At 37.4% G+C, this 14,364-nt stretch overlaps 1 protein-coding gene across 1 annotated transcript in view; it reads right to left on the bottom strand.

Moving 5' to 3' along the window:
* Positions 1–14,364, bottom strand: part of EZH1 (enhancer of zeste 1 polycomb repressive complex 2 subunit) — a 38,669-nt gene that overhangs the window by 9,406 nt on the left and 14,899 nt on the right. Inside the window, exons 9-12 of the mRNA XM_051994411.1 lie at positions 13,910–14,073; positions 13,365–13,456; positions 3,240–3,420; positions 2,201–2,397 (exon numbers count right to left, since the gene is read on the bottom strand). Of these exons, the coding sequence (XP_051850371.1) occupies positions 2,201–2,397; positions 3,240–3,420; positions 13,365–13,456; positions 13,910–14,073 (634 nt within the window). The remainder of the gene's footprint in view (positions 1–2,200; positions 2,398–3,239; positions 3,421–13,364; positions 13,457–13,909; positions 14,074–14,364) is intronic.

Genomic DNA, 14,364 nt, shown 5'->3' with positions numbered 1-14,364 from the left:
TGCTGGAGGGTGCACGGAATGGGTATGTTCTACAGATTTACTCAAAGAGGAATGGGGAAATAAAGAGAGCGGCTGATGGGCCAAGGGGACAAGAGAAGAGCTAAATGAAAAGCCCTTGAAGAACAGGAGAGCTTGGTTACTGCCTAGAATAGTACAGGAATGCCAGTCCCCTTAAGAAAGGAGATTTCTGAAGTCAAAGATGAGGCGATTTCAGCATTAGTTAAGAAAGAGGCTACAGCACCCTAGTGAGGGTCACTTGAATTCAAAGACATCTAAGACAGAAGGAGGTGTGAGCACAGAGTATTCCCTAGAATGTACACAGATGGAATCTACTCAGACTCTGTGCCTCAGGGCAACCTATGGCTCCCTAAGACCTTCTCTGGATGGTAAAAGGGATAATGGCCCAAGGTGAATGAAATATTCCTTTAAAGAAATGCTGCAAAAAGAAAGAAAGAAGAAAAAGAATCTAGAGGTAGATGGGAATTCAAAGCTGTAGCAGGAAGCTGGGAGAATATGACATAAAGAAGAAAATGAAAAAGCAGGGCATGTGGGCTCTTGTATCAATGAGGCCATTCCCAGGGAAGATGAAGGCAGACTCTAAGGGGAAAGCAATTTTCTGTGTAGTATCTAATGCTAATCCCAGGAAGAAACATTGAGCTCCAATGGCTGCCCTGCTAAAGGATACTGAGAAAGTCCTATGTCAACCCAACACGAATGGTCAAGTTATCTTCAGTTGGTCAATAAGCATTTATTAAGTGCCCACCAAGTGCTGTTCACTATACAAAGTACGGGGGAAAAACAAAGGCAAAAAACAATCTCTACCCTAGAGGAGTCCATAGTTTAAGGGAAATGGAAATTTGGGGGATGGTGAGAATGTTCTTAAAGTCACATAGAGGTAGTACCACTGAAACTCCAGTCCTCTGGCTCCAGAACTGGTACACTTTATGTTGCACCAAGTCACCACCCCAAAACATGTCTTCTTGGAGCATTTATCTAGGACATGAAAGAAATTCGCCCAATTCTCCTCAAATCTAAAAACCATTATCTACTTCTGAGATTCATGTGGAAACAAAGGTTATTGACAGAAGGAACTCAGTAAGCATTTTTCTTGTTTAAATCTCAGGGCAGAGCTGGGGTGTAGCTCAGTGTTGCTGATTAAAAGAGTTGGGGGAAGTGAAGGCTGGTTAAGAAGACAGTGATGGAGGAATAGGACTTAAATTTCTAGACTATAGATAGAGACAGGAATGAAGGGCTTATGGCCAGGCTAAGAATGACTCTAATGAGGGCTGATAAAAATATTTTTGCCAAGAGCACTTTGGATCTAATCAAGAAGGCTTTAAACCAAAAATAAGAGAGAGAAAACTGCCCACATATATACATTTAATTCAAGAAAAAAGAAAGAAGATAGAAGGAAGGTTAATAGAAGGGCCTAATAACTCACAAAGCCAAAAAAAGAGGGACAGAATAATTTTTAAAGTCTCATTTTTATAAAGTTGCACAGAGTATAGATAAAAGGGAATTAATTATTTTAAAGCATTGAGATAAATATGATCTTTTATGTATCACTAAGTCTTGGTGAGATATAAGTCATAATTAAAAGTATGGTATACTTTATTCAAAATGACAGATTAGATAATAGAGGCAGTAAAGTTGCATGAAATATCAAACAGGATAAACTCATGTGAGGAAATCTATTAATGGGTGGGAGAATATAGTCAAGATCATTTAAAGAGTTTCAGTGGAGGAAGAAACAGCAACAATACCATGACAGAATATACTCCATACTAACCAGCTAAAAATGGATGATGAGTTCTGGTAGAAATCACAGAGAAGCAGATTTTCCTCAATATAAGGAAAAACTTTCTGACAATGAGTTGTCCTAAAAAAGAGGTAAGTTTTCCATTGGATAGGGTTCTTCAAATAGAGGCTGAATGACCACTGTGGGATATGAGATAGTTATGAGAGAGAAGGGATTCCCAACTGAATACAGGTTGGATTAGATGATCTCTGAGGTCCTTTCCAACTCTTAAGATTAGATTCTATAACTACACATACAGATGCTTGGATCTGAAATAAACAAACATCTGGAGGAATCTTTCTCTAGACACTTAGCCCTAGGACACAGTCTGGGGGATGGCTGACCGATCAGTTAGATAGACTCAGTCACCTACTGCTGTTCTTCTCCATTTTCAGACAGTACCTGCTTGCACGTTTTAGTTCCCAGGAGCCTGGCTATTGAACAGAAGTTGTTGAAGTAGGTACCATGGAACACTCTGAAGAGGGACTCCTCAGCCCCAGTCCATTCCACAGGTTCTAGAGGTGCTTCCACTACACATAACTGAGGTGGGGCAGGGCTAGCCTTCTGTTTGGTGGGTGTCTGACATCTAGAGTTGGCCTCTAAAACAGGAAGAAAGTGATGAAGAAAGAGCAGGCAAAACAGAAAGTTAAGGGCAACGCCCTACAATTTTAGTAGCATTATACTCTTATCAAGGAGACAGTGAGGAACAAGAGTGCTTCCCATGTATAGCAATACTTACAGTAGATCTCTAAAAGTGAATATTTTCCCTCAAATAATTGATATACTTGAGAGTCCAGGAATTGCTGTGCAGGTTATATAATGAAGGCTCACATATTCTCTGTATGGTTACCCATTTCATTTCATAATTGGTGTGAACAAAGTTCAAAACTTCATATAACTGTTCTTCTTATTACTGCCAATAACAACATGAATAATCCCCATGCTGTAAATACAAACTACCAAATATCCTTCAGAATTTAACAAATAATCTGAACTGGAAATGGAGCATCATCATAAAGAAAGATAGTGCCCACAACTGCCTGGACTTATGTAATATTAACCAATACAAATTTAAGAACTAAAGTTTTTATTAGATGTTGCCATGTTGAATAATTATATCTTCCACTACGTGGCATGAAAATCTCACTATAAGGTAACTGGATGAAGTACTTATGTCCATTCTCTTCCTCCTACTGGAATTGTCTGAAGATACTTTTAGTGAGCCTACAGAAAATGAGCTGATATCCTAATATTTTTTAATCACCTATAAAAGCAATTATTTTATGTGCCTGGAAAATAGTCTGCCTAACATTAACCACAAAAGAATAGGATGGCAATTTGCTCATAGAAGAACAGAAGATGAGAAGAATGACAATAACAGTAATAATTCTGAGGACAGGAAGTAAAAGTATATTAAAAATCCCCAATCTGCTCATTATACCTGAAGAGCTGGAGGCCCAGTCATTTCCTGTGTCCCTGTCACTGTCCCCCTCTTTTGTCTCAGTCACAGCAGAGGTGGATGTGTTGGAAGAGGAAGCATTGACCACTTGGTGCCGACGTCTTCGACGACCAGAGCACTTGGAGCGTGGATTGTGGAGCATAGCATATTCCTTTGCTCCTTCCTGCAATGACAGTGTAGTTAGGACACAAAATCCTTTAATAATCGTTTTCTTTTCCTAAAACCTTGTGGTCCTTTAGTCCTAATACAGGCAATCATTCACCTCAATTACCAAGTTTAAGTGCATTTATAGTTTAGTGTCATTTACTTTCTTTTTTTTTTTTTAATTCGAGCTTTTATTTTTCAAAATATACACGTTGACAATTCTTCAACAAAATCTTGTGTTCCAATTTTCCCTCCCTATCCTCCTTTGGATGGCAGTAATCCAATATATGTTGAATATGGTAGAAATATATGTTAAATCCAAAATATGTGTATATATTTATATAATTATTGTGCCACACAAGAAAAATCAAATCAAACCAGTATTAAAAAAAAAAAAAAAAAAAGAGAAGCTGTGACGACCGTACTAGCACCTCAGAATCAGCTGGAGTCAGGATAAGCAAAAGTCCTTAGTCTTTATTCTTAGTCTTTATATGCAGGATTGAACAGGATGGAAGCAGAATCTGTGACCGCCTTCTTCCTCATCTACCGCCAAAAAAATGACTCTGGCTAGTCTTACTCCACCCCCAAGTCTCTCCTACAATCCTCTGTATACACCAACCATTGAGCTAGCACAGGATAATGGGCAGGACCATTTTCCAAGCATATGCCCATAGAGTATTGTCCAATCAGTAATTAGCCCTAAGTGCTTGAATCGACCCCAGTGCAATGACTCAAGAGTTTCAGCCCTCTACAAGAAGCGAAATAAAATGCAAGCAAATGACAACAAAAAAAGTGAAAATGCTATGTTGTGACCCACACTCAGTTCCCACAGTCCTCTCTCTGGGTGTAATGGCTCTCTTCTTTACAGAATAAGTGGAACTGGTTTAAATCATCTCAATGTTGAAAAGAGCCACATCTATCAGAATTGATCATCATATACTCTTGTTGTTGCTGTGTATAATGATCTCCTGTTTTTGCTCATTTCACTTAGCACCAATTCATGTAAGTCTCTCCAAGCCTCTCTGAAATCATCCTGCTGGTCATTTCTTACAGAACAATAATATTCCATAGCATTCATATACCATAATTTATTCAGCCATTCTCCAATTGATGGATATCCATTCAGTTTTATGCCACTACAAAAATGGCTGCCACGTAAGATGACAGGAAAAAATAATGATGAATGTTGGAGGGGATGCGGGAAAACTGGGACACTAATGCATTGTTGGTGGAGTTGTGACCGAATCCAACCATTCTGGAGAGCAATCTGGAATTATGCCCAAAAAGTTATCAAATTGTGCATACCCTTTGATCCAGCAGTGTTTCTATTGGGCTTATATCCCAAAGAAATACTAAAGAAGGGAAAGGGACCTGTATGTGCCAAAATGTTTGTAGCAGCCCTGTTTGTAGTGGCTAGAAACTGGAAAATGAATGGATGCCCATCAATTGGAGAATGGCTGGGTAAATTGTGGTATATGAATGTTATGGAATATTATTGTTCTGTAAGAAATGACCAGCAGGATGAATACAGAGAGGACTGGCGAGACTTACATGAACTGATGCTAAGTGAAATGAGCAGAACCAGGAGATCATTATACACTTCGACAACGATATTGTATGAGGACATATTTTGATGGAAGTGGATTTCTTTGACAAAGAGACCTGAGTTTCAATTGATAAATGACGGACAAAAACAGCTACACCCAAAGAAAGAACACTGGGAAACGAATGTAAACTATCTGCATTTTTGTTTTTCTTCCCGGATTATTTATACCTTCTGAATCCAATTCTCCCTACGCAACAAGAGAACTGTTCGGTTCTGCAAACATATATTGTATCTAGGATATACTGCAACATATCCAACATATAAAGGACTGCTTGCCATCTAGGGGAGGGGGTGGAGGGAGGGAGGGGGAAAAAATCGGAACAGAAACGAGTGTCAATATAATGTAATTATTAAATAAAAAATTAAAAAAAAATGGCTGCCACATTTTTGCAGATGTGGAGTCTATAGTGTCATTTTCTATAGATCAATGTATATTTTTAAATAAATGCCAACAGACTTACCTGTTTCATGGACCACTGTCACTAAATGACCACTAAAAGGAATTCATCTCCTGGGGGCTAAACCTCTGGAGACAAACTTTTTTACAGCAATTTGTCAATAGGTCTATAATTTTTAAAAATATTTTTAATATTAAAAGCCATTCTTTGGTGTAATCTGCCAGTGCTTGTATTCTTTGGCAAAGGCTTAGGAAATCTAAGACACCTCCATACTGTGGTATTGGAGTACTTTTTGAATTGTCCATTGTCTGGCTATATACATTTAGGCAGCACTCAATTTATAATTGGATTGCATTCCAAAAGCTCATCTATAAGTCAGCTGCTTGAATGTAAAAATGCATTTTCTTATAGAAGCAATCTTAAAAATGGTATAACCACTAGTTTCCAGAACAGTCAACAAAATCCTATTTAATCTATAATGTTACTGATACAAATACTCTTGCTTTTGGGGTTCTGGAAATAGGCTCATACAGAACAAGGGAAGGGTTTTCTTTCTTCTGATGTGGAGCCAACGCTAGGCAAAAAAAAAAAAAAAAAAGTTTGGTTCCTCTTCTTTTTATGTCCAGCTCTCCTACCTCCTGTTGTCTGCATTTTCAACCACATTAAAATTAACTGGAAAATATTTAACAAAATAAATAAAACCACAATAAAACATAATATAATATTTTAAAACTAAATCAATATGTGGCCCACAGGGATCTTTATGCACAGATTCATCTGTTTCTATCTGAGTTTGACACTGCTGACCTAGAATATAAAAAGGCCAGCACATTAAGAAATCAGTATCTCTCAGACTTTGTGGTTGTCCACTGTTTAGTGAGTCATTATATCCACCTGACTCAACAAATCCTGTTAAGATGAATTTCTTTATGGAAATGGGGAAGGGGCCCTATAGCGCCCTAAAGCAACACTATAGCCTTTCCATACAACTGATGAGCACATTTTTTGTTAAGTGTTAGATGGTCTACAAGTGTCACATCTCATTTTAATTCCAAACTGGAATCGGTGAAACAACCTGAATTAGGCCTACTGTACAACATTTGGTTTAAAATCAACTTGTGAGAAGAAAGCGTAATGGTAAGGAAAGAAGGCTCTAAAAAAGGAGTCTGCTATCGCTGTCTTGGGTGACCCCTCTCAATGGGACAAAAAGAGGCTCCCACTGAGCCAAAAGGATTAGGTCAACAGGTGATAAAGAAGTTGACTAATAGTGATAAGGAAAGCATTCCTATACTTATTCTTAAAAGTTACAGAAAAGCAGATCACTAATATAAGAAAATTAAGTGGTTCCTGTGTATTTGAGTGACTAAAGACATCTGAGTGCATAAAGAAACGGCTAATGCATTTAATGATAGCATTAGAAACAAGGACAAGCCTGTTATGGGGAAAAGACTAATGGATCGTAGGAAAGTATAGTGCCTGACCTTGAGATCATTTTGGAAAATGAATTGAATACCACTGAAATCAAAGCCATAATGGAAAAGTGGGAATGGAAGGGGAAATGAGAATTAAGAATCTGTCTTGGTAGTATGAAAGTTCTGGAGTTTACTACTACCTTTACAAGTAGCCTGATCACCCTTTTGAGTCACTGGAACAATGGCTATGGCACACATAGTTCGCTAGAAACAATTTGGAGTCTTTTCCTGTGACAGTATATCTGTATGGAGAGCTTAAAAAGACATTTTTGTAAAGCCAGTTAAATTGGAGGCCCTTTTCTCTTTTTAGGTGGCTATGATGCTAAATATATATATACCTGGCCCCCAAAAGATGAGTTCCCATTAAAAGTGATTCTTCAAAGTGGAGCTGAAAGGATGTGAAATTCCTAAAAGAGATGGGCTTGATAAACTGTATCTGTCACTTTCCTATAGCTTACTCATGTCATGTGATCAGCCTGTGTTACGGGAAATTAGATCCTAACTTTGAATTTTGCTATATGCTTTCCCTTCTACATATACGGCCAAAAAAGAACTGGTGAAATCTGGAGACTGGGATAGCTAGTTAAGTGGGGTCTTGTAAATAGGTTTTCTGGAGATGCTCAACATTAGGTGGGAAGAAGGTTACAACAATCACTTGCCAGCAAAGGGTACAAGTAAATTTTACTATGACATCCAGTACCAGGGCAGTAAGCATCCCTCAATCTCATTGAAACCTAAATTATTTCCTAAAACCTGTGTTCCATTTTGAATTTAAAGGGCTAATGGATAACAATCACTTTACTTACTTTCATACCAAACACACTAATGGGTCTATCAGGCTATTCAAGCTTCAAAGGGAAGTTGTGGAGTGCAGATAATAAAGGAAAAAATCCTTATGAGTTCCTAGGATTTGGTACACATGGCTAGTGTGACAACTTCTATGTCATTTATTGTAGGTAGAGCCAAATGGAAATTCTTCTAATTATCTGAATCATCCTATTTAGTTAATACTAGGTAATCAATGAATCAAGATAAGGAAACTGAACTATTTCATCATACCAGTTCTCTTTACAACCCCATACTGATTGTAGGGGAAGGCAAATGATAATTGCTGGTTTACAATGGATTTTAGGGAGTTGATAAAATTGTAATAGGAAAAGCTGAGGTCATTCTTTCTAAAAGAACTAATGACAACACTAATTAGGCCAGACAAGGCAATGGCAGCAGGGACTCAAATCTGATGGTCCCTATGAGGGACAGAGTCAGGATGTCAACTCAAAGGTCCAAACAACTCAGTCAAGTTTGGGGAAATATGGTGGATAAGGAAAATTTAGATGATTCTAGATATAGTTCAAACAAATTACAAACAGCCACTTCATCAATCTGGTACTTAGAAAATGTTTACTAACATTGATTTTTTTTAAAAACTCAGAGGCTTATTAGATTCTTTGGGTTCTGGAGAAATCACATTCCTAATCTAAGCATCCTGATGTCCCCAATTTGCCGAGTATTTTAAAATCTGCCTCTTTTTACTCTGAGTAACAAAACAAACTATAGAGTTGGAAGATCTAAAATAGGAAATCTAGTAGTCTCTTCTCCTGCGTCCTTATTACCCCATGGAAGCCCGTGTTTTTAGAGATCCCAGTCTAAATGAAATTTTCAGACCAATCAACTATCAAGCTTCTGTGGTTGAAAACTCCATGAAGCAGGCAACAGGAATTTTGAAAAATATTTTAGAAAAGCAGTTTTTCACTTTTCCCAGCTGTTAATGGATGATGCAGTCATCCCACTGCTGTTCATCCAATTACTTCTTATGAGTTGTGTGATGCAAGATACTTTACAAAATTGGGTAAGAAAATCTTTATTGACAAATGAAAATGGGATTTGGCACCCTTCAGGAAAAGATCACAATTGTGCTAGAGGTCTAGGCCTCTAGTCCTACTTCAGTACCCCGTTTCTATCCCTAATCCAGTGGACCTGGCTTCTTAAGAACAATCTGTACACTTTGAGAAAATTATGAATATACTGGATTTCATGGACAATTGTTCTGGCAAGTCTTTCAATTTGATTGAGTTATAAACCTCATAACTGGTGTGTGAGGAACTCTTGAGGGATGAGGCAGGTAAGATTTTAAGCTACAATGATTCCTGAATCCTGTAGCAATACCTAGTAGGGTCCCTGCCATATAGACTAGGTTAATTTTTTCCATAAAAGAAAGAAGTCCTCAAATTTTAATAGACTTGGGGTTAAAAATTTAGTTTCCTCAATACCTAGCCCATAAAAAGGCCAGTCCATGAGGAGTCAGTGTCTGTCAGATTTGGTCACTGCTGAGTCATCATACTCACTTAACCCAAACACTGCTGACAAGATAAGTTTTGTTATAGAGATGGGAGGGGAGGGGCACTATAACTATCTGAACCAGCACCCTATACTGAGTGTCCTTTCTAAGCTACCATTAAGTAAATTTCTTTTCAAGTCTCATTCCATTCCAATCCCAAGCCTGAACCTGGATCTAGACTGAATCAGGCCTGAACTACAATCCTTTCTGGGGGTAATAACATTTGGGGGGGGGGGAGGGAGAGGAACACTTTTTAAATCTTATTTTTATTGATATCTTGTGGTTTTTACATCATATTCACTTTTGAATACAACCTTTCTCTACATCCCAGTGAATTAGGAAAAAAAAAAGAGAACAAAGAGTGCTTAGGAAACTTGGATTCAAATCCTAGCTTCTATACTAATTAAATGTTTGACCAACAAGTCCCTTAACCTCTTTAGTTATCATTTCAGTGTCCGTAGCATGAGAAGATTAGATGATATGATCTCTAAGATTCCTTTCACTTCTATCTAAATATATGTAATTGTCAAGAGTAGAAATGTTTTATTTAGCAAAGCTGCCTCTGTAAACAGATAGCACCCCCAAACGGTGCTAAATAATCTCTTCTCACTCACAGCTTTTTTTTTTTTTTTTACTTCTTTACATTGCTGCTCCTATCAATTAGAAATTTATTTGCGCTAACAACTTCTAATTGTAGAGCATCCATATGAAAATCCATTTCCTTCTTTTCTGAACATAAATGAAGAATAATAGTTGTACAATATTGCATATACTGTCAGATACAATTGCTTTGTTGGTTATTTTTTGTTGAATTCCTTTTTTTCTCATTAAAATCTTTTTTTCCCCTACCGCTCTTTCCCCTCCGATTGTCAATTAACCACCAACTGCCATAATAATAATCCATCCCTTCTTCTCATCACACTTCTTTTATGACATCTTTGACACCTCTCAGACTCTGAAGTTCCTTAATGGTTCTATGCTGCAGTCTATTTACATCTCCATTATTCTCCATGGGATATGCATTTTTAATTCTTCAGAAAACTTTTTTATCCAAGTAGAATACTTTTGTTGTTGCTGTTTTTAAATGAGTCTATTTCTAAGAAGCTAAAGTAGGAGCTATGAAGTTTCCTAAAAGTAATCCAACTCATCCTAGGATCAATTCATTGTCCATTTGTCCAAAATATAGACATGCACATACACAGATGGACAAACTCTACAGATGTCCATCTAAATGCATATTGTAATCAGGGCAATATACACTCTTCACCTGTTTGGTCTTTCTCAAGTAGATGGTCAGGCCAAACTTTTGAGTAGTTATGGATTTTCTTCCAAGAATATTCTATGTTCTATGGCTAGATATACTCAGTATAATGTCCTCCACAAATAGGAGTATCTAGAAGAGTCTACCATCCACAGGGAATCTTCAAAATCTCCTCCATCACAAAAGCAAACAACTTAGGCAAAACATATATCTCCCTATTTTATGTACCAGTTGTTTATGATAGGAGGATGGTTAAACAGTTATTTCTATTGTTACATCTTTTAAGGAATTTTGAATAACTTTAATCACAGTGAGATTTTATAGTCCCTGTGTCAGTCAACTGTTAAAATGGTAAATTTTAGTTCACTGTTGGGAATACTGCTTATGAAACCTGCTTATTTCCTATTAATAACCTCTTCCAGGATATCATCAACTCCCGTATAGATGACTCCCAAAGATTTTGTAAAAGTGACAAAAGTACATTTTTGGTTTACCATGCTTAACATTTTCTCAGTTACCTGCTTTTTTGTATTAATAAGATTTAAGCTTTTTTCCATGCCTTTGATATGTTCTTTTCCTTGTACATTAATTCCTTATTGCCTTCATAATTGTGCTGTTTGTAGTATTGATCTCTGTATACAGTTAGTCCGGTCTGGTTGCTTTTCTCAACTTTTTTCTCTTTGGTGTCATAAGAAAATCATTATCATTATTTTGAGAGGCAGCATCATCTATCAGGTAGAAAGCTGTTCTTATGGCAAGAAAGACCGGGTCCCTACTCTTTCCCCTGATATATACTGATTAGGACCTCTAAAGAAATCACAACCTTTCAGTGCTCCAATAAACTCTCTTAAGATTATAAATTTCAGGGAAGATGCAAGATTAAGAGAGAAAGTTTCTTCACTTTCAAAAGTCTGAATACCAAAGAAATTGCAGGCCCAATCATTCTTATCATTATTTTAGTTTTACATTGTTTCTAACAACCTTTTTACCCGATTTAATTATTCATTTTAGTTCACTAGATTAGGCTGTAAAACATTTTTAAAAACTATTACCCAAACAAATATCAATCTTTACTTTCAAGAGTGCTCATTATTATAGGCACTCTCAATAGATTGTAATCTCTCCATACTTTCCCATCCTATATAGTACCCATCCATGTTCTATTATAATTCCTTCAAAGACAATCTACCAAATAAGTTTGGATCTTTATATCTGCCTTAAAGGATGAAAATATATCATCATTGCAGGTATTTGAAAGACTGTGCTACATGTTCTAGAACAATCTCAAAGAATTTCATTTCTCACAAGTGTGAAAAATGGCAGCATTGTTGGAATAAGGACCTAGCCTCTGAAGGTGATTACTTTGAAGTGGACAAGTCATTAGCATATATAAACTGGTAAAAAATTCAGTTATGTTACTTCATAATCACACTTCAAGAATGTACACATTACAATATATCTTTTCATCATTACTACATAAAGGCCAGATTCATTCCCTCAGTGCCTAATAATTGCAGCTCCATGCTATCCTTCTCAATATAATCCCTCTAAGGAAAGGGCAAATAGTAAGATGTGACTAACTGGTCCATGGATAGACTTCACTGCTCTAAAGTAGAGTCCATAACTGCCTATACTTGTCTCACTTTCCATCTCTTCTACTTCTAAGGCCAGATTGAGGCTAAGTTTTGAAATTTGTATTTGGCACATCTTATATCCCTTTTCAGCAAGTTTTTTCCTTTTTCAGGCCTTGCTACAGTCTTTCAATACCCTGGTTTTTCTTTTTTGGTCATAACCTATTAGTTCAATTAAGGCATTAGAAACTGGGCAGCTAGGTGGTACAGTGGATAGAGCACTAGCCCTGAAGTCAGGAGGACCTGAGTTCAAATCTGATCTCAGACACTTAACATTTCCTAACTGTGTGACCCTGGGCAAGTCACTTAACCCCAATTGCCTCAGCCAAAAAGAAAGAAAGAAAGAAACTTAATGTTTTTCTCTTGCCAGAGGGAGTTTTAAGGGCAATATTAATCCAAAAGAATGACATTAATTTTAATTATGGAATTTCCAGCATTGTAGCATCTGGTCAGCAAATATTTTGAGCAGGGAGACCTTCAAATTTCATTGGAAAAGTGACTACCTACTTCTATTCACCTTGGTTCTACCCATTCTGGTGTAGGAAACTCTTTGAAGACAGGATCCAAGTTTAATTTGTACTGCTCTATAGATGTGAGTCATAGAGCACTATAGTTTTTGGTTTAAAGCTGGAGTTCACTAAAAGAGCAATGAAGACGCATATGATGAAAATGATGCACTGAAGGATACTACCAACAAAAAAAAAAAATCACACAGAAGAAACTGTCAAAGATGTCCTTAGAGACCTTTTTTTCTGAAAAGGAGGGAGGTGTGCAGTTACAATTTTAAAGTAAGGAATTACTTCCAAACCACTCACATGCTCCACTAGTATTCAAGTGATATTAAGAGAATTAGAAAGGACAAATATGATGAGACAGATTCCCCCTGCCTCCTTGAGGGGAATTACTGGGCACATGGATCTAAGTTACACCAAATGAGAATGCGTGGATGAACTGTCATCAGTATATTCCACAATGAGATCACAGAAACTATAATGTATAGAAATCATACAAGAATATGCACAAGGGCACTTTGTTCTTTAGGAGAATGCTGATACTTATCACTAAAACCCAACTCACTAGAGGCAGTATCCTGCTTCTGAGACAATTCCCCCACTTTCCCCCACAAGTAGAACTTGCATTTGAAACCAGTAAGTCTATTCATGCTCTCAAGAAGTATACTAAGAGCATAAGAATTCTGGTCACCTTAAGAGAGAATATTAAATCAACAAGGCAAGAATAGCCTGAGGATGTACCTACCAGCCACAGAAAGCAGTCCAATCCACATGGATCTGGCTCAATCCTGATTTCTTTGTTCTTGCGTTTGTATACATTAGGAGTGGCATGAAAAGCTGGAAAACACAAAACAGTCCTGTTTCTCATGCCTATCAAGACAATGGAAAAAGACCAAACTGAACAAAGTTATGCAGCTATAAGAGAGCTGGATTTGGCTGTACCAATATAATTATCATCAGGGTAAACTGAGTCTGACAATCCCTGACATAAAGAGATTGTCAACACTCCAACTCTAGCAAGGAGGTGATAAAGAGAGGATGATTGTGGTTATTTTTTTCAAATAAACACCGCTACAGACCAAAAAGCAGAGCCATTGCTAAACAGATGGAAATTGAACCAGCTCTTTTTATACCAAGTTCAAGGGAGAAACTGAAGGCTCTTCATGGATGCCCAATGCCTTGTATAGAACTTAAATATAATAAGTGTATGATAGTGCTTACTGTCTCTCAAATGGAGTGGAAGGAAAAGGGAAGATTGGGAGCTAGGTCAGAGGAAATGTCCTCACTCACGGTGAAGGAAGCAGTCATATTTGAAGCAGCGTCGGCAGAAGAGTGTGTGGAAGGAATGCAGTGACTGTTCTCGCTGCACAGACTTGGCACAGGGGCCATCGATGTTTGGGGTGCACTGGGGAGGCAAAACATTGGGGTCTGACACTTCTGTGAGTTCTCGATACCTAAGTGAGAAAAGGAAGCAAAAGTTCTTTTTAAGGATCAGTCTTCTGGACAGAGGCAAAAGGGCTCTGTTGAGGGAGGGCTTGAGGATGACTTCAGGAAAGATCTGTCCAGGGAAAATTAGCATATTTCCAGATCTGTTTGGGATTGCTGCAATACTATAGAACTGTCTGGGAATGGGGAGAATATATGCTACATCAACTACTAGAGGAACATTACAACAAACAGCTCATTGTCCACATTTGTCCAAAAGCCTATAGAAAATGATCTTCATTTATGAGGGATCTTATGAC

This window comes from Antechinus flavipes, chromosome 4 (genome assembly GCF_016432865.1).
Source record: "Antechinus flavipes isolate AdamAnt ecotype Samford, QLD, Australia chromosome 4, AdamAnt_v2, whole genome shotgun sequence".
NCBI lineage: Eukaryota > Metazoa > Chordata > Mammalia > Dasyuromorphia > Dasyuridae > Antechinus > Antechinus flavipes.
The sequence above is the reverse complement of the archived record's forward strand: the minus strand, read 5'-3'. Positions and strand labels throughout refer to the sequence as shown.